Source organism: Gallus gallus, chromosome 7 (genome assembly GCF_016699485.2).
Source record: "Gallus gallus isolate bGalGal1 chromosome 7, bGalGal1.mat.broiler.GRCg7b, whole genome shotgun sequence".
NCBI lineage: Eukaryota > Metazoa > Chordata > Aves > Galliformes > Phasianidae > Gallus > Gallus gallus.
This window is the reverse complement of record NC_052538.1, coordinates 16700285-16724383: the sequence shown is the minus strand read 5'-3', so window position 1 is coordinate 16724383 and position 24099 is coordinate 16700285. Positions and strand designations below refer to the sequence as shown.

The window sequence follows — 24099 nt, the reverse complement described above, 5'->3', positions numbered from 1 at the left end:
CTGTCAGCAGAGACCACTTCCAGCCTGCGTGTGTGTGCCACCAAAAAACTACCTGTCATTTCCACATGGTTTTTTGGGACTACATACATTGATACCTAACGTTATAACAAGCTCATGCAAGCACTGGTAACATCGAGGCAACTCTTGTTTTTTACCAGTTAAACCCAGACAAAAATGAAGATCACATCTGCCCTATTACAATTTATTACAACTCCAAATTTCCACGTGTCCTCGCTTCTTCATTAAGTTCCAGATCTAGTCCTAAGTAAGTATGAAGGGGAAATTCAGCCCAAATACTGTTTGAACTGAGTCCTTGGTACCTGAAGAAGCTAGACTTGTTTGAGCTTTTATTTTCCTCTGAAGGAGGGAAATTAGGATTCTGGTGTACACTTTCATTCCAAAGGGACTATTCCATAATCACAGAACACTGAGAGCTGACTACAATATCGAACAAGTTTAAGTTCATCTGGTGAATAAAAATAACTGCAAGATTCATTTTCAGCACTTCAGAGAAGATTAACTAAAGTGATAGGATGAAACTATGCAGGTGTAAATGCAGCTGTACTATTCTTGACTACGTTTCAGCTACAGTCATGCTGAAAGTTACTGCTGCCCACTAATACAGCCAGGTTGATGATACTCAGTAGAGAAGCCAGGAACTGCAGAAATAGGTAAGGAAAGTAGGAGGGCACAGAATTCTTGATCAAATATTGCTACATAAGAGTAGTAGAAAGCTAATAGGGTCAAATGACAGAATTGCCAGCAACAGTTCAGAAAGTCAGAACTGTTTGGTAAATATTCTGTTCTCTATTTACACAAAAGACAAATATTTGCCCTATCACTATCTAAGAATTAAATGCTTCCCACTGACAAAAAGTCAGCAAGATGCTTAAAAAAAAATAAAAGAACCACTACAGTAAGTACTTAGTAACAGATCACCAGATTAGGATAATGTTCATTCAGTAATTTTAAAAGAAGGCTGAAGAGCTTTTTGCAGTTTTAATGCTGTAAGTCGGGGACCACGTGAGTGCTTCAGAAAAAAAGCTAGCACTGTGTTTATCCTTTTACAGTGTTACCAAAGACTTAAGAAGCAGGGAAAGAATTAATGCCACTCTATATGGCATTATGGGAACTAAGAGGTGTGGAAGTCTTTGTTGTTGTTTTTAAATCATTGATGACACCGTTCCTGATAAAACACACTTGAGACTTCTGCACGGCCAAGTGACTTATTAGGATAAAGTAAGACATTTTGATTAAGAAAAGTTAACTACAAAATGTACGTGGAATACATGGATTATAAAACAGCACTATGCTTAAACGCCAACTGAGAACTATCACTTCCATATGACAAAGAACGGAAAGGACATATCACTGACAGTGCACATCTCTTTCTCCTTTCATCCTCAAAAATTACTACCTTTTGAGACAACACGCCTTTTACAAGCAGTATTCCCATGCTGACAGTCCTTCCACAACCCATCATCCAAACACCGATGCATCAAGAACTTCATCTGCATGCAGGCTTTTGGAACTACGATCCTGATGAGCACTCCTGGCATTATGAAAAGACTGACAGTGTCCTTGCTATAAACTTGATGCACTCTTTTATGAGCCAGATGCACTAACAAGTTACCTCGAGAGATGAGAACCAAAGTATGTGAATCCTGTGAACAGGGTCAAAAGACAGGAAAACTACAGAACCTGAAGCGATGGACCTAAAATTATGAGACTGCACGAAGACAGAAAATGGGTTCCCAGCCTTCTTTTTAAGCTAGAACAGTAGTAGAAATAAAACCCCTGGCCTCTGACTTCACAGTCACTTCCCATACATCCCCACAGGTTGAAGGGAGTTTTTCTCCTGCTTCATGATTAATTTGTCAAAAGGATATTTGAAAAATGAGCAAGGAATGAATATATGAAGCTGGATAATGTTTTGTTTTATGAACATCCTCAAATATAAATAGGATAGCCCAAAACAGATGTTGTTAGATGAAAACATTTACTTAACATCATTGCTGCAGTTTACTTGATGGACTTCCTAAGATTTTTTTTTAATAATCAGATTCAATTTCATGCTAACACCATGACCTTCTCACAAAAACTTGGCAGAAAGGATGCTTTAGAAGTAAGAAATGCAAAACTGAAAGTAAAATTAATAAAGTTGTGAACCGAAAGACTGAAAAACAGCCGGAAATTCTAGAGGCCCATACAAAGCTATGCTTCAAGTATTTCACCAGAAGCACTAAAACAATGAAACGATAATCCCAGCAAATAAAATTGCAAATACTCCATTTTTAAACTATGTTTGAGGGTTTAGTGTTTAACCTAAACAGATGTTAGACCCCAGCCTCACAAGACACCAGCAGGTGAGAGAGTGATCACCTGTCACTTTAGCAACAATTCATATAGGCAACTATTTACCTAGAAAACTGCCAATTTTATTTATTTATTTATAAGATTTATAAAAGCTTAGTTATTTTGCCATGACTTCAGGTTCTGACAGGACTAGAATGAAGTGCCCACCACAAACTGCCAACTAATTCCATTCTCTATCAGCTGGTGTATACTCATCAACAGGCACAGCTGTAAGTTTCACTGGCAGCAGGCAGATGAGTCCTTAAGCAGCTGCATATAATCCCGCAATGTAAAAGCCAGGAAGAAAGACATAGAAATGAAGACCTGTTTTGCTGGGACACCTGAAGATAACTCTTGAAAGGGACTCCTCTGACTTTATTTCAACCATAGACCAACCTGGAAAACCATAGTTTTTTTATTTTCAAATAAATCAATCTTCCAGCTGGGTTGACAAGCAACAAAGTTCCCTTTCAGGCCAATGCCGCTCCTTTTCAGGTCATTTGCTCCTTTCTTCAGATGCTATTGGAACAACCAAAAGGCACATTTAAAAGAAAAAAAATCCAATCCAGTTTCTTAGAAAAAGAAGTGAACCAACCCAGATCAGACCTGGTGTAATTTAATTTTTTCAGGAAATACCCAAACAAAAAAAATCATGATTCAGTACACTAGTAACTTCCACACAATTACTATTAGATTTTGATTAGCACTGCTAATTCTCCTTGTTCTTGACCAAATGATTTCAAATCGCCAAAACTCACAGGATCAGAAACATGAAAACCAAGACAGTACATCTCAGCTCCTGTATTTTTCTGAAATAAAATGTTTGAGGACTAGATCTATAAATATAGAGAGAAAAACAAATACCTTCCTTGAACAGGTGTGTTGCTAAAGAGTAACATGAACTGTTCTAATGTCTCTTTTAGTTACAGACAATGCAGTATTTTATTACAAAGCGCCATTAAAGGAGCGGGATGCTAAATACTTTTTTCAGGCTTCACTTCTTCCCAATGCTGGAAGACCAAAGCCAAAGTTTCAGTCAATATATTTCCTTGCCAGAGTTCAACACGGATACTGTTTGATAACAGCTATTTGTTCTGAAAAGCAAAGCTAGAGAGAGTCCCAGTTATAACTAACCAATACCCTTCCTTCTCTACGTTATGAAAGCCCTAAGCACAAAAAGATGGAATATGAGCTCCAGTAAATGGCTTAAGATAAAACAAGCCCATGCAAGGCTTTTCCACAATGAACTCAGTGCAATGCAAGTCCCTCTGTATATACACCTGGTAAAACAGACATTTTGGTAGAAGCATAATTACTGGACACTTCTCAAAGACAACTGTACATGTATGGGAGAAAACTATTAGCCTTGTGATGACTTTCCATTACATAAGCAAAAGGTAGGCCCATGAGAATGGGGAGGATGTCCTCTACTGATGACCTGGCAAAGCATGGCTTGGAAGAACACCTCTTACATGAGACTGTCGCTACCAGCATCTAAAACCAAACCTTCAGTTTTCACAGTTAACAGAGCAATCTATATTATTTCACTTTCAAATAATTACCAACCGTCTCTGATGGAAGACTAGGAATATACTTGGCTTTTTTCTGGCTTAAAGTAGAACATTTCTGCTGAATGAAAATAGAAGCTACAGCCTAACTGCATTTGTTATGGAATTATTATTTCGTTGGTATTTTTACAGGCACTTTGCTGAGATGGACTGAGAATATACAGGGAAAACCTTCCCATCTTACTTAAAAACTAGTTGGTAGTTTGCAGAAAAAGAGAAATCAAACTCTCCCCCTGTAGCTTTAACTTCTGTCATTCTGCTGTCCCTTCCACACACCTTCCTCTCTCGATTATTTAAACTTAAAATTAGTTCTCATCATCTGCAGGTGAGAAGGGCAATGTATTTTCCACAGAAGAAAAAAAAATAAAGAAGATCACTTCACCATTTCCTTCTATTTGGGTATTTATTCTTCAATCTGAAGAAGGGAGCCATATCATGTTGTAAAGAAGAAAATCATTTTCCACAACCTTGATATAGACAAAATACCACATTCATATGGAAATGATGCTGAAGGTCAGCCACTGTTCCTTCAGAAATGTGAGTTTCCGGTAATATAAAGCAAGGACCAATTAAATTCTCTCAAAGGTTATGGGATGGAAGTTCTAATACCTTCCAGTCTGTGTGTTTTTCCTATTTGTCTAAGAATACCGTCACTAGAAATCTCTGCCCTATCTTTAATATAACCAGGTGTCTCTTCGGGCAATAGTTTCTGCTACTCTTCTGTTGCTTCTGCATGTTTAATCACATTTCATATACTCCATTTACTCACTTCCATTCACACACGGAATTCTTTATAACACAATACAGGTCAGGAATGCTTGATGGAATTCCCTTGCATTTGATAAGGAATCAGCATTAAAACATTCTCAAGGAATGCCAGTAGACAAACTAATGTGAAAAAGTTGAGCCAGCTGTGTACATCTTTTGCTTTATTTCCTCTTTGCTGTTCCTTTTAATCTTTACTTTTGAATTTATACTGTTAATCTATAAGCAGTAACATTATATAAATGAACCTATACCAAATATAAACCTTAGAAATGAAGTTCTCATCCTCCTTGCATTTTATGTTAGCCATAATGCCCTTTTTCCAAGAGCCAGAAAGACATTCATCAGTGCTATCAGGCACAATATGTGCTTTTTGGTACCTCCTGGGTCTATACCTAATGCCCTTGGAGGTAGCAACAAGGTGTGACAGAGACAAACCAAGAATTTCTGCAGTGGCTGAAAAGAGAAGTCTCATGAACCAAGATTACCCAGCAAAGTAAATGCTATTGGAAGCACATTCCTCTGTTTGGTGCTGTTGTCTAGAAGCCAACAAAGAGCAGGCTTCTCTACGACTGGGTAACTTCTCCTTTCTAAGTCCATAACATAGAAGTCATTTCCACAACAGAAAGTACCAGAAAAACATACCAATTATTATTTTACATTGCAAAGGGAAAAGCAAGCTTCTGATACAGAACAGCAGTACCTACGTAAGTATTATAATCACTATGTCTTAATTCATCAGCTCCTCTAGACATTTTCACTTAATAATGCATTCTGCTCACGTGCTCAAATAGGCATACAAAAGAAAAAATGTATGTCTTATGGTAACATGCATGCTTCAGAACCTTAATGCACCAGAGCTTTAGGTCACATAATTATAATCAAATAGTGATTCCCAGGCTACTTTGTGCAGTATTTCCCTCCAAAATTACTTCTGCTACCCACTCTGTCCCTCATAACTATCCTGAGCACAACTCCACAATGAAGAGATTAAATGGCTTCTGATACAAGCCTTGAACCTCTATTATCTCCTATTCTTTCTTTTAGGCAGCTGTGCTCTGAAGTTCAAAATACACTGTATCACATTAACGAAAAATAAACATGCATGTTTATTCTTTCACTGCATCACCAAGATCCTATTTTACGAAAACCACATTTCTTAACTGCTTAAAGAGAAAAAACATGCTGTGAGGCTCATCATTAACAGCTGTACATTCTGAAACATAATGCACATGAGTAGTACTGGAAATTCATATATGTTCTTAAGACCTCCATTTTGATATTCATGTGCTTGTTTCACTTCTGCTTACATGAGTGTAGTACATCCTGGTTACAATGACAGTAAATCAGCAGGAAATCAATTTAACAAAACATTGGACTGTTAACAGCCCCTCAAAGGGACCACAAATTTTCAGGAAAAAGAACGGCAAACAAATATTTGCATTTTTCATGGAAATTTCACCTTTTTGGTAGGGGTACACTAATGACACTGCTGTCCTGGAAGTGTGGTTGACAGTTAGGTTTCCAGCACTTAAATTTAGCATCTAGGTTTTCTTCATTGTAAGACTTAGATGTACAGACTATTAGAAGCGCAGTTAACTAACAAGAACAGTTGAGAGCTTCTGCTAAAATAAGTGGACTGGCATCACCACTACAGTTATTTCTTACAGAACAGTATTTTCAAATAAAATGTATCATTACTGTAACCCACCATATTTTGTAGGCTTCTGCAGCAAAACAACAACGTTACAATTATCATCACTCAAACCAACTACATACAATAATAAAAAACAATTTTCTGCAAAAAGAGAAAAACAAATACCTGCAGGACTGCCAGCATTTTCTCCTTGATGCAGCTGAATACCAGCAGAATCTATAGAGTTCACTGTAACTGTCTGTAGATTTGGCAACTGAGCAGTGCTGAGACTAACTGGAGTTGATGTCAGTGCCCCACCTGCTGCAACTTGACCAAGAGTGAGAGTCTGCACAGGGGTTAGAGTTATTTGTTGACCAGGTGCATTCTGAATTTGCAGGTTCTGCAAATTCTGAACTCCTTGCACTTGAAATGTCTGCCAGGTTATCTGCCCAGAAGGGGTCACTGTTTGTGCCTGAATTAAAAAAGTCCCGGGATTCAGCTGCAGTTGAAGATTCTGAAGAGCCTGTGGAGATATACTCTGACTTGCTTGCACACCGTGGATTGTCTGTTGCGCAATACCTTGTACAATCTGAGCTTGACTGGTTGGCTGCTGAGACTCTTGAAGCTGTATGTGTTGTACAATTGGCTGCGCCGTTGAGACCTGAATATTCTGAGCCTGCGTATCGTCAGAGACTGATGTCTGAATGTAATTTCCCTGAAGATCAGAACTGTGAACTTGACCACTAGTTGTGGTCAGGTTGTTTGCATTTTGTTCCAATATACTTGAACTGTCTATGGTAACGGGCAATTGTGATGAAGATGATGTTGGCACAAATAAGTCATTATCAGTGGCAGTTTCTGTAATTTCGGGAGAAACTTGCTCACCAGTCCTTTCAGAATTATCTGAACTATCCATGGCCTGTCCAGTATTTATCAAGTGCCCATCTGCATTAATGCCTGCTGTCATGGTTTGAGAACCACTGCCAAGTCCCAGAGAATCTAGATCAACACTATTGATGGGTACAAAAGTAATATTTCCTGGCAGTCCAAGAGGGACGTTAGCAACTACTTGTGCTTGGCCAGGAAAAGACGAACCACCAATTGCAACTCCCTGAACCTGGACTTGACCAGACTGCGATAAGATATTCTGAATATTAGCTGAAGGTGATCCAGAGGCAATGATGGTTTGATTAGAGCCAGGAATGATCTGAATTTGACCGGTTTCTTGATTTATACTGCTATTATCAGAAGAGGCTGCAAAGCCAAGTTGAACTTGCTGACCATCCGCTGTCTGGATCTGGGGTATTACTTGGTATTGAACGTTAGACACAGTACCATTCGACGAATCTGATCCTGGTGCAACAGAAAAGATTTGTTGATTTTGCAAACTCTGAATAGGAAGGACATACTGCCCACTTGAAGTTACTGTGGCAGCACCTGGAATCTGTACTATATTACCAGCTTCATCCTTTATAGTGGCAGGAGCTGCAGACAAGACCTCCCATCTATTTGGAGTTCCTGCTAATTGCACAGAAGCCAAATCCCCTGTCTGAATAAAAAGAAAAGAAAAGCAAAAAATTAAAACGAGAGACATACAGATTACATACTAGTACAATCATGCAATTTAATACTAGAGATCAATATGCTACCAAAAAACATGCAGTACAACCCATGTAAACAACAGCAACGGGATTAGAACTACAAAATACAGATTTTGTAAGCGAGCTAATGCCTAAGTCAGGGTAACCAACCTGTGATTCATAAGCTGCATGTAGCTCGCAAGCAGATGAAATGCAGCGCCTGTGCCGAGGCTACATCGGGTGACCAGCAGCAGGGTTACTCTGTATGGGGACTGCTGGGTAATCCAAACCCCTGGCTGTGGGAAGAAGGGAGCTGGCAGGGGGTGCTGAAGTTGCCATCACCGCGTTGCCCTGGGACTCGGCTACTCTTCTTAACTAGCCTGACGCTCACTGCACAGCAGAGGAGGAATTTTTGCGAAGCCAGCATTGCCTCTAATGCCTAGAGCTCCCTTGCCTTTTGACTCTGAGTTATACATAGTGTATTTGTGTACACTGCGACTCTCAGCAACACAGAGGGTTAGGAGGTAACTTAAGTCATACGGTTGGAAAGCTTGTTACGCATAACACAAAGTCTTAGCATTTATAAGCTTATACGAATTCCCGTTTCACTATGCAAAAAGGCCTCTAAAATTAAGGATTTTTATACCGAAATCACAGGTGGATTAGACATACCTATCTGTTTGAAAAAATAGAAAATTCTATCTTTGTTAAGTCACAACAATAGAACAGGTCAATGCTTCAGCAAAGATCTCCAGGTGGCAAAAGCGTAAAGAACCTGCAGATGGATGTAGTATGTTTTTGCTTCTTATTCAGTAAAAGAGAGAAGAATTGCCAACTTAGCAAAGCAGTCTTTTTCACAATAAAGTATTTAGACTGAACTTCCTGCAATGCATAGCACAGATTTGTGTAGTCAATCGACTTTGTATTGTAAACAACCACGAATTTAAAATAGATGTGTTTAAGTTTCTCCTCATCTGTACTACTGCACCACAGTAAACCAATGGAATAATTTAACATCTAGCAAAAAGTAACTTGTCTTAAAACTCATTAGACCTTACTGCAAAACAAGTTTTGTCTCCTTGGCAGAACCCACAGTACATAGAAAGAAAAGCTCTATCTTGTGCTCCTGCACCGATCCCATCATCGCTGCTGTTAGGCAAGTTACCAGAGCATATCGCAGCTTCCTTCTAAAGCTGCATGCCAACTTCCTTTAGAATAAAACCCGGGTGTGCAAAAAATTAGCGTACAGCTTATCCTTCTCTAATACAGCACTGAGATTTAATTTAGCCAGCCAGAATGAATCCTGTGGCATGCATCAGATTGAATTTACTCCACAAGGCATGTAGGGACTTCGCTAGTTTCACTTTCTTATCCTGTTCTGAGCTGCCATGCCAAAATGTTTACATATAAACAAACAATACTTTTTAGGCTAAATATTTATTAAAAAGCAGTTTGACTGCTCTTGGCAAACTTCTTTTCCAATAAGGAAGTCCACCATCTTGGTTCTACATTCCTCAAGAGTTATTCAAACAGTAATTTTCCATAAAGAAGAGAACATAAGCCTTTGTTTTGCCTCAAAAGATACATAAAGTCTTTCAAGTAATTTTTTAAATAGGCACAGCATCACCAAAACAAAACTGATTTCCAAAACAAAACCCATTTTATAGCCTTAATATCTCAAGGAGCAGAAGAAAAAAAGGAGGGGGGGGGGGGGGGGGGGGGGGAAGGGAGTCTTGGTCATCTCATTTTACTGTTTTCTTTTCCTTTCACACTGATCAGCCTTTCCTTTGAAGAACACATTTTCTATGTCCTTTACCATTTTAATACTGCTGAAATACTGCTAAAAAAGTTTGTAACTAGTCAATCTGCTAGCATATAAACATTTATTATAAAGATTTTTATAAAGTATCAAAAGACCCATAAAGGTCATAGGTAAACAGCATTCAGACAACATGGAAAGCAAAATATGATTTTATGTTAAATGTGCGTTATTATAAAACAAATGTGGAACATAATGTGCTGATATTAACTGTCAGCCTAAGTGAAAAATAAATAGTAATGGGAACATACAATGATGTACAAGGGCTGCCATGAAACTAATATCTCCTATTTTATTATGTTGGTTCACAACATCAGAACTGGATGTGGGTGGCGTGGCAGTAGAAGTTGAACCTTCCCACCAATATTCCCTTGCAGCTGTTGCCATGCGACAGATGGCAGCAGAGGGGCAGTCTGACAAAATGGCGTCTGACGGGGAAGTGCGTATGAAACAAATGTGTGTCACTGGATTCTCCTGTGAGGAAAAAATTGCACCCATTGACATTCATCCTTGTTGTGGAGTCCAAACAGTGGTGTGCACTTCAGCAGTGGAAACAGCGGCTCCACTCTGCTGATGCAGATGTTGATGAGCACAACATGCAGGCTCTTGTCCTTGGCTGGTGAAAACGTGTAGCTGATGGACATGTCTACATTGAAAAAATAGTATTTTGTAGCTGAGAATATGCTCTACCAAACAGTGTTACTGTGTTCTTTGTATCTGTCATAGTTTCCATGGAAATAAACTGGAGGCATTACTTTCAGAGTGACCTATTTAACTCTTTGCTGAATTTTGATTAGGTACAACCAGATATTGAATGTTTAGATGGACTGACTTAATAAGCAACAGCATGTTTGTACATATTCAAAGGGAACCTGTATCCCTCACAGTACAGAAATGACCTACTTCATTCTTCCCCTCCTCTCAAAATACATGCTGATTTCCACGTCCGCATTCAATGATCTCTGCCCTTTTCACATTGGGCACACATCTTTTTTCACCTTTTTGAGATATTGTGAGATCTTTACCCAAATGGAGAAGTTAAGGATTGTCACGCATCTGGATATGAAGCTACTGGCATTTCATGCATTATGTATAGCGTAATACAGTTATTCACACGCTGCCCCTAGAGCTGTCTGTATCTGAGCCTACCAGAAGAATCATGAGGGAGGGGCAAAAAAGAGGGTGAGCTATCTGCCGTCTGCCAGCTATCAAAACTGCTAGTATTACAGCTGTATGATGGAAAAGAGTATTTGAGAATGATCTCTAACCTCAACTGGTCATCATCGTGTAGCAACAAGTAGGGTTGCTATTCCTTTTCTCAAAGATTCCTGAGCTAGTAGGACACTTCTTGGGTTCATCTTTGGGGTCATCTTTCACTGCACCCTCAAGCAATCAAAGATTGTTGTAGTAACTAAGAGTTCTATCACTGAAGTGTAAGCAGCAACATTTGCAGCCCACTCACTCATCTTTACAGCACTCCTAAAAAAAAGCCTTGTTTCCTTGCTGTCTCAGCCACCCCTGAAAAATACTTTAAGAGTACAGATAAAGCAACAGCTCTTTTCCTTAGCAGCTGATACTCAGGCAGCAGTTAGTGCAGTTGTTCCTTTAAGAGAAAGCTGAGCAGTGGCAACTCATGCCCTGTGTGCCAAGAGGCAGGGACAGGGACCCGTGGAAAGCTCAGTACCAGCACTGCTCAGACAAGTGAAAAAGAACTGGGAGCAACTGGGAGCTCACTGGAAGCAGCATCAGGAAACAAGGAACAGCAACAGAGCAAAAAGAGAAGCTGGAGCATGGCACAGGAAGAATTAAAATCAACTGATACGTCCACCTGAAGAAAGGTCAAGTACCACCAAAGAACAGAAAGCACAACTGCTATTCAGCCTGCCTTCAGCTCTTTAACAAGCCTTGTATCATCTCTAGGCGGTAGAACAAAGAGATCTCTGAGCCAGAATTGTCATGCCTGAAGAACTGTCTTTTTTTTTTTATTATTATTATTATTATTTAAGAGAAAATTAAAGCAGCATTAAGTCAGGTGTTCAAGGAGGTGAGAAAAACAAATACAGAAGATCGAATACCTTTAAAAAGCACCCTAAAGCACGCTGACGGAACTTGAGGTAAAAATATAAACCTGTAAAAACTAAAAATACAAACCATCCCCCACCAAAGTAAAGTCACACCAGTCCTCACAGGGATATGTCGTAGGCAGCTGCATTTCAACAGGCCAAATGTGCCCAACCAGACACACATTACTGACCAGCAGTGTCCTGCAGCTGAAGAGCTCCCCAAGTTTACCCATACCGCTCTGTGGCTGACTGCCCTTTGCTGCCGTTTTCAGAATGTCACCATAGCCCTATTCAGACCTAAAATAAAAATGCAGGCAAAACAAGCAAGCAGAGGTAGACAGATGAGTCAGGAACTCCTGAACATTTAAAAACCATGTGCCTAATGAACAAGATTGGCCGGTGCCTCATCCAAATTATAGTTTTGTGAAAGAGTAAGGGCTCTAACGCATGAGTTTAATACCATGTGTTTACCAAGCCACAGTAAACTATCTGTGCATTCTTAGGTTATTACAAATATAAGATAAAATACACTTGCTTCAACTCTGTCATTAAGCTATGAGCTAATACATTCTATTTCGTACTTGCCTTAGGTTAAAAACATGCTCAACATGAGTTACTGTGCTTCAAATGACACAAAGCTGCTAGTTAAAGCAAATTAATTCTGTTGTATGTTTCAGAAGCACTCAATTCACAGAAACACATTTTTCTAAATCAAAACTTGATAGAGAATCAAAGAATGTTTCAGGGAAAAAAAACACATTACCGGAGCTGATTAAAGTGTTATTTAGAAATAAAAACAATCAAAAACAATCCCTATCTGGTAAAACACATTTAAATTGTGTCTCACTTAAGGTTGACATTATTTTGCTTAAGATGGACAACTGGACTCAAAACTTTCAGCATTTTTCTTTTTATCACCAGAAGTCCGGAACCTGTTTAAATTAAGACAATCCCTCACATTAGCAGAAATTAGGACATTTCAGTATAAAGGAATGAGACATGGCGACAAGGCACCAGTTCTGAGCAGACTGCACATAAATTCATTTATTATTAATATCTATGTATGTATTAACACCCATGTAACTGCATGCCAAATAGAACTCTGAGTAGAAGCTTGCATGAAATTTTCCTCATGCTTTCAAGCTCTGCCAAATCAGCAAGGTGATTAAGAAAGAAAACCTGAGGTCAATCAGCCTCAGCTTAACTACTAGGAAGGCAATGGAACAAAAAGCCTTGAAAACCATTTCCAAACACAGGAACAAGAAGGTGATCAGAACAAGTGAGCTGGGACTTTCCAAAGGGGAAACAATGCTTAATGAACTAACCTGACGGCCCTCTATGATGAGATGACTGGCTTGGCAGATGAGATCTGGCATGGGTATTGAGACCCTCGCCCCATTATACCCTCATAGACAGTCTGATGAAGTACAGGCTAAACAAACATAGCAAACTGAAAACTTGCACTGCTGGGTTCAAAGAGCTGCTACCAGCAGCACAAACACAAGCTTAGGGTCTGATCACTGAATCCCAGTGGGGTCACAACTGGGGCCAGTACTGTTTGACTTCTTCACCAAATTACCTCTCTGATGAAACAGAGCGCACCTTCAGCAAGTTTGCAGTTACAAAATGGGGAGGGTGGCTGATACATGAGATGGTTCAGTGCGACCTCAACAAAAGAGAAAACGGGGCTGGCAGAAACCTCAGGAAGTTTAACAAAAGACAGAAGGAAAAGTGAAATCCTGTACCTGGGAAGGAATAACTTCATGCACCTGAACAGGCTGTGGGCCAACTGGCTGGAAAGCAGCTTTGCAGCAAAATACATGGAGACTCTGGTGGATGCATTCATCGTAAGGCAGCAATGTTTCTCTGTAGCAAAGGTGGCCAACAGCACCCTGCACTTCATCAGAAAGCACAGGGCCAACAAGCTGTGGAAAGTAATCTGTCAACAATGGTAAAACCATATCTGGAGAGCTGTGCCCAGTTCTTGTCTCCCCAGTGGAACAAAGGGATGGTCTTACTGGTGCAGGTCCAGCAAAGGGCCACAGGGATGATTTAGGGTGGAGTATTTGATGTACAAAAACCAGATGAGAAAGCTGGGACTGTTTAGTTTTTCAGAGAGAATCGGTGTGTGTGGGGGGGTAACCTTAGCAATGTTCATAAATATCTGATGGGAGGGTATAAATAAAGCCAGGTTCTCCTTAGTGAAGACCAGTGAAAGGACAAGAGACAAAAGGTAGAAATTAAAATGTAAGGGAATAAATTTGAAGAATTGTTATTTTTTTTTCCCACTGTAATGATGACCAAACAGTGCCAAAGGTTGCGGAATCTCCATCCTTGGAGATACTCAAAAGCCAATGGACACAGTCCTGAGCAATCTGCTGTCACTGACACTACTTTCAGCAAGGAGGTTGGACCAGACAACCTTTGGAGTTCCTTCCCAACCTCAGCTGCTCTAGGAAATGCTTCTGAGAAATCTCTTCCCACGTCAGCTTAAGAATGAGTGAGAACTTTTTGTTTTATGCTGTTTTTAAATACGGAAATGTTTTAAAACATACTTTTATACTTCCTCCAAAAGTGTCAAGAAGAGTAAAAACCACTTTTTAAGAGCATTCTTAAAGCTCTGGCAGAAGGACTTCTATACTTGGTTCTGACCTAACATTTCTAAGACATAATTGGAAGAGACAGATCAAAGAAGGTTTTAAAAGGTGAGTTTCTGGACAGCAGTAAAGGAAAAAAATAGTTAGGAACACTTTCTACCTGAAACTCCTCTGTTTTGCAGAAGTATAAAACAGAGAGGCAAGAGAATCCCAGACAGGCTTTTCTACAGTGGATAAACACATTCTAGCACATCTGTTCACCTACAGAAACCTGGCATCAGGAAGCTCTATTACCGTCCATACAGGAGAAAATGTATATTGAAAAAAATTGGAATTTCCTCAAAATAAGAAATATGATACAGGCCAGAGAGTTGAGAAGTATGGATAACTAATGTACAGTATTCATCCATATTTTTGCCTAGTGCAAAGACCCTCATATTTCTCTATCATACGAGCACTATCACCATGTCCACCTAGAATGAGATTAAGCCAGTTGCTTCTCAACTGGTTAAGTAATGTTCTAAGGCAAAAATAAACTGGAATTCCAGATTTTCATTAATTTCTGTGAAACACTAATACTCAATTCTAAAGCTGACGATATGCCAAAGCAATCTTATAACACTCCTTTATTTGCAAAGCATACAAAGAAATGCATTGTCTACAGCACAGAAATGATACTTATCTTCCCCATATTGCTAATTATTAACCTCTCTAAATGTTTTCTACATCTTGTTGGTAAGTGACAGTACAGATGAATCATTCTCTACCTTTTTTTTAAAAAAAAAAAAAGTAAAATAAATCAGTGCAGCCCACAGTGCACTGTTAGCAACCACCTACCACAACTGGGGCAGTCAACTCTGACAGCTCCCATTCTTTGAAAGCTGTCAGGGCCAACAGCTTTCTCTGCCGCCCTGCCACTTTCAGCCCTCCAAACCTACACTCCCATCAATCTTGCACTCTTATCCTCACCTCACCTGGGATCAGCCATGCCCAGCACAGCTGTAAGAATGACCCTTGGGAGTTCAAGAGCATCTCGTTTGCGTTGCATTGCAGTAGAAGAGCACAACACAATTGGTTACCATCCAAACTGCGCAGCTTCTGAAACAATCATCTGATCACCCCAAAACCATTCAAGTGATCATCAAGGCTTTGTTAGATTAAAGTTTTAGAATGCTTTCTCCTTTGTTTTCTCCTCTCTGCATGGCTCTACTATTTTCTGCATTGCTTTATCTTTTCTCCTAATTTTAAAATCCCTGTAAATGTTTCAACTGGAACAAAACTTGAAAATTTATAACTAAATGAAAAAGAAACCTAAGTATGAGCATTTAAGTAGAATTATTAGTCACAATAAACAGTGAACAAACAAGGGCCCAACCTCAAGCCTCTCAGGCTTCAAAGTCCCAATGGAGAGAAAGGCATCCATAGAGGTCAAAATACATGAGCTGTCATTTCTAGGTCAGCCAGCAGGGCACCCCATCCCAGCAAGACTTTTCCACGCACCAGCAGGCAGCAGTATTCGAGGGGAAGTTTCCATGGCAAGCGTTTGACAAACCCTGGATACATCAGTACACAACTGAGGAAAAGATTCCCACGTCACAGCAGGCCACAAACTTAAGGCCATCCACATTAAAATCAAAACGAAGCAGGCAGAACACAAAACACTGGTGACAGATGACCACAGACAGAGCAAAACACAGTTGCAAAGCCAAAGCTGAAAGACTGCAATCTCCATCAACAAAGACAAGATCAACAGTAACGCCTGCTTATTTTTTGTCATCTAGAAGTAAGCATAGCTCTAACCAGAACCCTGGGCAAAGCTGAAAGCCTCGTGAGCTAGAGATGGCCTCTCCAGTTCACGGAAGAGGCTTAATTCTCTCAACTATCTTCTTCATTTGCTTTCCGTACCAAGCAGTTGCCACTTGTGTTAGCCTTTTTACTTCCACATTAATCCTTCCAGTGCCATGACAGCAGTGTCCAGCAGGCCCGGGCTCAGGCACAAACAGAGAATCACAGAATAATTTCATTTGGAAGGGACCTCTGAAGGTCAAATGGTCCAGGCCCAAAGCGGGGCCAACAAGCTCACAGCAAACACGGCCACATTTGCTCCAGCTCTTTCCGAAATCCCAGACACATGATATTCCCTGCATTCCTATGGGAGTTTTGTTGTTGCTTTTAAATCATCCTCCCAGTCTCTTGGGGAACAGCTGCAGCATACCATTTCAGCCAGGAAGGCAGTGTGCAGTAACTGGCTAGTCCAGCATACTGGCTCCAGCCCCGCTGTTTCCTACCAAGTCAATGTCAGCAAAGCATTAACAAAATAACCCTACAACACAGCACTGCTATCCTTATACATAAAAGCTCTTAATTGCTTCTAGAAGCAAAGCCTACTCATTTATCTTCTCCAGTTTATAGCTAGAGAATTCTACCAGACATTCAGCAATCAGGACCGCAACCCAGGTCTGAAGATTCTGGGAAAGAACTGCCACCCAGTTGCCAAGTGAGGCACCATCACCCGTACCAAACTCATCCATCTACAGCACTGGAGAAGGGATGACCACCACAAACCCCACGAGGACAATGTGTCTGTGCCCAGGCTTACACATCTCATTTTCCCTAGAAATTATGAGGTTACCTCAATTAAAGCCTGTTTAGCGCCTCCCTCTATGTCCTATCCCCCCTCCCCCCCCCCCCCCGTAAGTTACATTCTAGAGATGAGAAATATCTGTATGCCACTAAATCCCTTTTGTTGTTTTGTTTTTCACGAGGAAGATGTTTCAAGGATTCACTCACTCACTCCCCTCCCTTAATTAAGGTCATCTTCATTAACTCCGGTGTCCAGTTCAGCTACTGTTGGCACCTCCTTCAACTTACATTTAGAGTCCATTAAAATATTTTGAATCATTCATGAAAAATGTTGTTAGGAGTGAGAAATCACTAGAATGGTACAACCTAACTCACAGCAGGTTTGCTGGAGAGGCCTATCTGCACGTATGGAGAGCGGTAGGTCTGTATTAGTAGCATTTTTAAGTAAGATTTTGATCTCTCATAAATTGTTCCTGCCTGGCCCTGTAAAGTCCCTTGTATGTAAGCATAACATAGGAATACAGAAGTGCCACTTCAAAACCTGATCACCCATCTTGAACTATCAGGAACTATTTGTCATATTCTGTGCTGGTACCTTCAGACCATTGTACCATGCCAAACAATAAACCCATCCTCAGGATGCCCAATTCCAGCTTTAAAATGAGAACAACCTTAAGATAGACACAGCAAAGTGAGCTACCACTTCAGCATCATTCATTTTCTAATGCGCATGTTTATGCAAGAGGCAGAGCCAACATCCACTCCTGTGCATCTGCTATTATGAAACAAAAATCAAAGCCAGTAAAAGGCAACTGCTTAAGCATATAAACAAGCTCAGGAGAAAGAGTGTTTGAAAGGAGGTAACAATTTCAATACGTTTTCAAGTTAGGCTGCAACGTGCTGCATGCCCTCAGACCACCGCAGGGCTTCAGTTTCCTTTCACATACAATAGGCTGTAACACAGAGATGAGAGCGTAGTGTATTTTAACGGTTAGCAAGCTGAACTCCGTCATTAACGTTTTCATGTTTAAAATAAATAAATAAATAAAGAGCTGCCAAAGCCACGTGGTCCACCAGCAGACTGCTCTGCAGGCTTTTTCTTTTTTTTTTTTGCTCCAATTTGCTCAACCCTGAAAACTGAGACCACAAACCCCTGAAAAGCCGTTGTGCAGCGAGTTAAAAAAAAAAGAAAAAAACTGGAAATTTGCTTTAAGAGAAGAAAAGAAAGGGAAAAATGAGCGTTTTTGCTGGTTTTCCTTGTAAGCAAACAGACGAGCAGAAAGCCCCGCAGAGGTAATGTATGCAGTCTCCCAGATCCCAGGCCAAATGAGGCTCTATCACAACGTTTTTACAGACATTTGGCATGCTCCCTTTTACATACCGACACCTTTAGATACCGCTTATCTTTTAAGACGCCCCACCTCTGCTAACCTTACGAGCCTAAGCTAAAAAGAGAGAATAGGTCGACCGACTGAGGAAGGAGCGAGCTGCCATCAGGCTTTTGTTACCGAGACGCTAACCTAGCCCTCGCACAGACACATCCCTAGGTGCGAGCTCCATCTCATCGCGCACGGTCCCAAGGTCATCGCGGCTCCTTCAGAGCAGACGGCACAGAAAGATAAGGACGGAAATTCGGTTGGCGATAGGAGGGACCGCATGGTAACCGCGTCTCGAAAACACAGCGTCGACACAGGAAGCAGCTCTCCGCCGCCGCGCTGGTTCCTAACAGCCATTTTACTGCTAACGACATCCTTCCCGCCAGCCGCCTTCATTTTGTGCCGCCGCTCGGCGCGGCTCCGGCTCCGGCTCGCGGCCGCGGGCTGCGCCCAGGTGGAGGTGGGGCGGCCCCGGGCTCCGGGCACCGCCGTGTCCGGCAGCTTTCCCGCCTGCCCCCCGGTTCGAAAGTCAATGGCGGCGGGGGAGGGGGGAGCCAGCCGCCCGCCTCCTCCCGGGAGCCCGGCTCCTCCTGGAGAGGCAGGGGAGCCCGGGGACCCCTCTCCTGGCAGGTCGGCCCTGCGATCGTCCCTCCCCCCGGGCGGGCAGTGCCGCGCGTCCCGTCCCTCCCCCCGGGCGGGCTGGCTGTGCCGTCTCTCCCCCCGGCAGGCCGTGCGAGAGCGGCGGGGCGGGCACTCACCGCTCCGGCAGAGTGAGAGGCGGCGGCGGCGGCGGCCTCATCCTCCTCCGGCGACGGCGGGCCGATCTTGCTGCAGGTGGCCGCCAGCAGAGCGAGCGGTGACGGCTGCGCGTCCTACCCACAGTGGGCGGGTTCAGGGAGAGAAAGTGGGTGGCGGTTAGCGCGGGACGGCGGCCGGGCTCCTCGCAGACGCGCGCACAGGAAGCGGCGGCGGCGGCACCGGCGCCCGCGCCCGCTCGCAACGTGTCACCCGGGGGAGGGGGGGGGCGGCCCGGCCGGGCCCGCGCTTACCTGGGGGGCGGCCGCCGCGGCGGAGGCCGAGGCGTTGCCGTTGCCGTGCTGCAGGTACTCGCCGTGGCCGCTGCTGTCCACGTCCAAGGCAGCCATTTCCTCTTGTTTCACGGGCTGCTCGGGAGCTGCGGGCACGGCGGGGAGGGGGAGGGGAGAGTCACTGACGGGAGCGATCACCCCCTCCTCCCCTCCTCCCTCCCTCTTCCCCCCCCCCCCTAACCCCGGCGCTCCCCCCGCCCTCCCGCACGGAGCCCTCCTCCTCCTCCTCCTCCTCCTCCCCGTGCTGCTGCCCCTGCCCCTCTTCTCCCTCCTCCCCCTGCTCCTCCTGCTGCCGCTCTCAGTGCCGCTCTCGCCTCGCTGCCGCGCGGACGCTCGGGGGCCGGAGCGGGGGACGCGCAGGGCCGGAGCAGGAGCGGGGAGCCCCGCGGGGCGGCTCGGTCGGTGCGTACGTACCGGTCATGGTGCGGGTGCGAGCGGACGGCTGGCGGGGCGGACGGCGGGCGGGCCGGCTGGCTGGCGCGCAGGCCCTGCGGGCCGGGCTAGGCGGCCGCCGCCGGGGACATGCTTATTGTGCTCACGGGCTGAAGCGGCGGCGGCGGCCCGAGCCTACTCCGGGGTTTTTTTTTCCTATTTTGATTGACGGTGCGGGAAAGCCGAAAGGTGGGGCTTGCAGCGGGAGAGGGGGCCCGGCCGACACCGCCGCCCGCCCGCCCGCCTGCCAGCCCGGAACTCCCGCCTACGCCCGCGCGCGCGCGCTGGTTGGCTGCGCCTCGGCGCCAGCGCCGCTCGCACTGGCCGCCCGGCCTGCCAGTCACCCGCCGGGGGCGGGGGGGGCGCCTCGCGCCGAGGCGGCTTCCTGTTTGCCGGGGCTGGTGCGAGGAACAATGAGCGGCGGCCGCGGCCTGCTGCGTCCCGCGCCTCCCGGGCACCGCGCGGCGGCCCAGCGCCGCCGGGACGGGGTCGGGCGGGAGGGGGCGGCGGGGCCCGGCCGCGGAGGTCGCTTGGAGGCTTTGCCCCCCCGCGGTGCCCGGGGGCGCCGGGCCAGCTCGGCGCTCGTTCGAAGCCTCCTCGGCGGGGTGCCGGCGGCGGAGCCTGCGTTCCGCCAGCGCTAAGATGTCGGCGCGCCGTCCCCGGGGAGCCGAGCCGCCCGGGCGGGCCCCGCTTGGCTGGGTGCCGCGCCGGCCCCTGGCGGCCGGTGGCGGGGTGGGCGCGGGGGGCCGCGCCTCGGCGGAGCGCGGCCGTTACGTAAGGAGCTGGCGGCCGCGGCTCGCACCTGGCGGCCGGCTGAGCGGCTCCCGCGTCAGGCACAGCCCTCCAGAGACGCGAGGGCTCAGCAGAGCCCTCAGAGAAGGGGCCAAGCAGTTATTCTCGCACACGGGCTTCTTTCAGTCACAGTAATGGGCGCTGACAAGATTCCCCTTATGATCGGTTGGCTGCTCTGTCCTTCGTGTTTTGCAACACGAGGAAACGTAGGAAACTGAACTCTGACAGGAAATCGGTATAAAGCACTGTCCGTGTACGTGATGGTGCACAGACGATTGGCAGGGCCTGCTTCTGTCGCACCCCCAGAGCTCATGAGGGGCTCCCTTAAGGGTGCACCAGCCCAGCGTGGCCTCGGCTGCCCCGCATCTGAGGCGTGATGCAGCAGCACGTAGGCCATGGCAGCAGGCGACCCTCAGCTTCCAGGCTCCCCAGAGCATGCTTTTTTCTTAGTTATCTTTCATAGAGAATTCTGGAGGTCTGTGAATGAGGTTGAAAAGCACTGGGCTGAAGAACTGTTGTCACTGAGAATTCCATGGGAGATAGGTTAAGCATATTCTTATCTGTCCGTGTTTGTGCTAGGTAGCTGAAGCTATCGGCTAGCCAGGGAATTCTGCTGGCCAGGATTGTCAGCATATTCTCCAAACGGAGAATAAACAGTGCTTCTGAATCAGCCCATCACTATGACCTTGCAGTAAGTGCCCAGCCTTAGCCCAAAACTATCACAGACCAGGAAAAACACACCATGATAATGTGAATGTAATGGCAGGAAGTCACGATGGAGGAAGCCAGCAGTATCTTCCCATCAGCAGAAGATTGCTCTTACTGCATGTTTTGTAGTCTTACTTATTTTAGTTTCAGTACTCCCTAAGAAGCACAAGTAGTGACTAGGAACAGAAGTCACGCTTATTTGGCGTAATAATATGATAATGTCAGAAATACTTTTTGGCCAGTATAAGCTAGAATACACAACCTTAAAAAGGAATTACATATATATACACGAGCAAGTTTCAGGGGCAAGATGAAAATGCGAGATTATGTGCAGTGTAAGGCTGCTGTAGGATCTAAAAAAAGTCTTCTACAGCTGGTTTAAATCTGAAATTTCCTGTACAGCATTAGACATTTTTAGTGAATTGGATGATACGCTGTCATGCTGGAATCAGAATTATTACAGGTAACTTTGAACTTCTGATACAGTTCATTTAAAGATTGAACTGTACAAGAAATGATTCCTGTTTGTATACTGGGAAGGTGGGAATGACATTAAGAAAACGGGCCTTGCTAATTAAAAGGGTATTACTAAATAGTATCAGTTTTTTTTGTTTTAGATGAAGTATGTTGTCTAGGACCTAAACTAGAATTGCTTCTACAATTGGATGTATTTTGAGAGCTCTTGTGACTTCAGCAAGCCACTGCTGATCTAAAAGTTTACCTGTATGGATTGGTTTGCAGGCTTGTGGCATAGCTGCAGTGCTTAAGGACAGAATAATCTGAAATACAACTATTGGGGTTGCTTTTATACATTGAGAGTTTTTTAGCTCATTAAGACTCGGATGTTAATAGAACTGAGGACCAGCTGAGGACCACCGTTTCTAGTCCAATTCTTTAAATTAGGGGGACGCTGTGATGTTAATATTAAATTCAGATTAAAAAGAGAAGAATAATAGAATAGATGTGAGTATTAAAAGAGAAAGTTAAGTTACAAGAAATTTGCCAAAGAAATAGATGTGCTATATTACAAAAAAAAAAGAAGCAAAAAGATTTGCAAATGTTGAATAAAAACCTGATAAGAAAGTTTTAGTTTGCAGCTTTGCAGTGAAGATAAAGAACACATGCGAAACAAAAAACAAAAATATTCAAGAATAAAAGGAAACAAGAAAAGATACTAGTTGTAGCTTTTTGTCTATCGACATACTAGAATGAAATCAATCTAGAAAAGCCCTGAATCTAACAGGTATTGCATCTGTACTGTATGGGAGCTCTGTTAGGTGGTGGTCTTCTTGCTGAATTAGCACTGACTTGAGATCACCAGTGAGGCTGAGTTTGTTGCCCAATCAGAGGAGCCACTGTTTCCTCTTATTTGAGATTAATCATCAAATGTCATGTCTCAGTATGTGACCTGAATAAACTAAACTTGACAGGTACATTATTGAAAAGCCTTCCCTCTTAAAGCCCTCTTTCTAGGCTTCTTCTGGTAAACTGTAGGTCCAGTGACCAGTTCCCAGTCTATTTGCAGAAAAGGATGTGTTGTATCTAAGTTGAGCTACGTAGATAAAGCACAACTGGTCTATACATGACAAGAATAACTTTACCATACTCCAAAATGTGGCCATTTCACAGTTGAGATACAGACTTTACTGTAAATAGCAGAGGAGTTTAGGAGAGATTCTGATGAAACTTTAGGGAAGGCTGTGAAAGATCGTGCAAGTTAGAAAGAAAGCTACAACTAACACCTCTCCAGTTTTTAGCTCATTGCTTTATTTGAGCACTGTAACTGCATCTTGTTGCTTTACATCTTAGAGTTGCACAAATTCTGAAGGAAGTGCACCAGCTAACTCATCTTCCGTCAGGTGCAGTGCCAGCAGTACATGGAAATGTCTTTTCTGTTTGTACACTCCTTTGAAACTTCTGAGTTACAATATATTATTTCTGGTTTCAATAGGCCCTTCTGCCAGTGACCCTGTCTTTAAAGGAAGGTATTACTGAAGGATCGTTGGTATGTGGTCCAGCTCAGTGTTCACATCTGTGTTACACTGTTCCTCCGTAAAGTGGTTTTTTTTGTCATACAGAAGTCTAGAATGCAACTGGACAAGATAGGCAGGAATGCACGCTGGTGTGGTGTATTCTGTACCGTATTCTGTAAAAACTGGAACTCAGTTGTTTTAAAAGGCTGGGATTTAAATTGAAGGACTGGTAGGGAATCAGTTCAACAAGTTACCTTAAAACTAAAAGGGCAACAAGCAGAATACCTGTAAATCACAGGCCTGAAGAAGTAACTAGGACACAAAAAACAGTTCAGGGAGGTGTCTTCTGAATTTGAGGCAATGCAGTCAAGTAGTGGAACAACTTCAGTAAAATCTGGAGAGCCATATGGTTCTGGTTTTTAAACAAAATATTTGTGTGGTACCAAATAAAAACAAAATAATGTCAAGGTTTTGAATCAGACCACATTTACTCAAATCCAACCTCATCCTGAATGTTGGCCTTCATCTTCAGTTTAAACCTTAGCAAACATGAAAAGAGATTCAGCTGCTATTCATAGGGATTGCACTCAATTTCTGCATCGCATATAGACCCGTTTGCTTAGGAATAGAATCTTTTGACAGGACTGCAGGACAAACTGGCAGGTTGACTTGAGAGGTTTCGTTTGTCAGCACAAGGTAGTTGGAGGTAGTTGCCTGACTTGAGTTCATTCTGTTGAACATGAACAGAGAAATTATTCCTTGCC

General features: G+C 43.6%; 1 protein-coding gene across 5 annotated transcripts in view; it reads right to left on the bottom strand.

The window, feature by feature from the left end:
* SP3 (Sp3 transcription factor) overlaps nucleotides 1-20125 on the bottom strand; it is a 31372-nt gene extending 11247 nt beyond the window's left edge. Inside the window, exons 1-5 of one of the 5 annotated variants that reach the window (XM_015289377.4) lie at nucleotides 19845-20125; nucleotides 19392-19516; nucleotides 19101-19214; nucleotides 7783-7873; nucleotides 6511-7677 (exon numbers count right to left, since the gene is read on the bottom strand). In XM_015289377.4, coding sequence (XP_015144863.1) covers nucleotides 6511-7677; nucleotides 7783-7873; nucleotides 19101-19214; nucleotides 19392-19516; nucleotides 19845-19851 — 1504 coding nt within the window. In that variant the 5' untranslated portion in view covers nucleotides 19852-20125. Of the gene's footprint in view, nucleotides 1-6510; nucleotides 7874-15758; nucleotides 17723-18486; nucleotides 19226-19391; nucleotides 19517-19844 lie in introns of those variants that run through there. The other 4 variants (NM_204603.2, XM_040703264.2, XM_025152088.3 and 1 more) reach the window with 4 other exon arrangements.
* Nucleotides 20126-24099: the final 3974 nt, after the last annotated feature.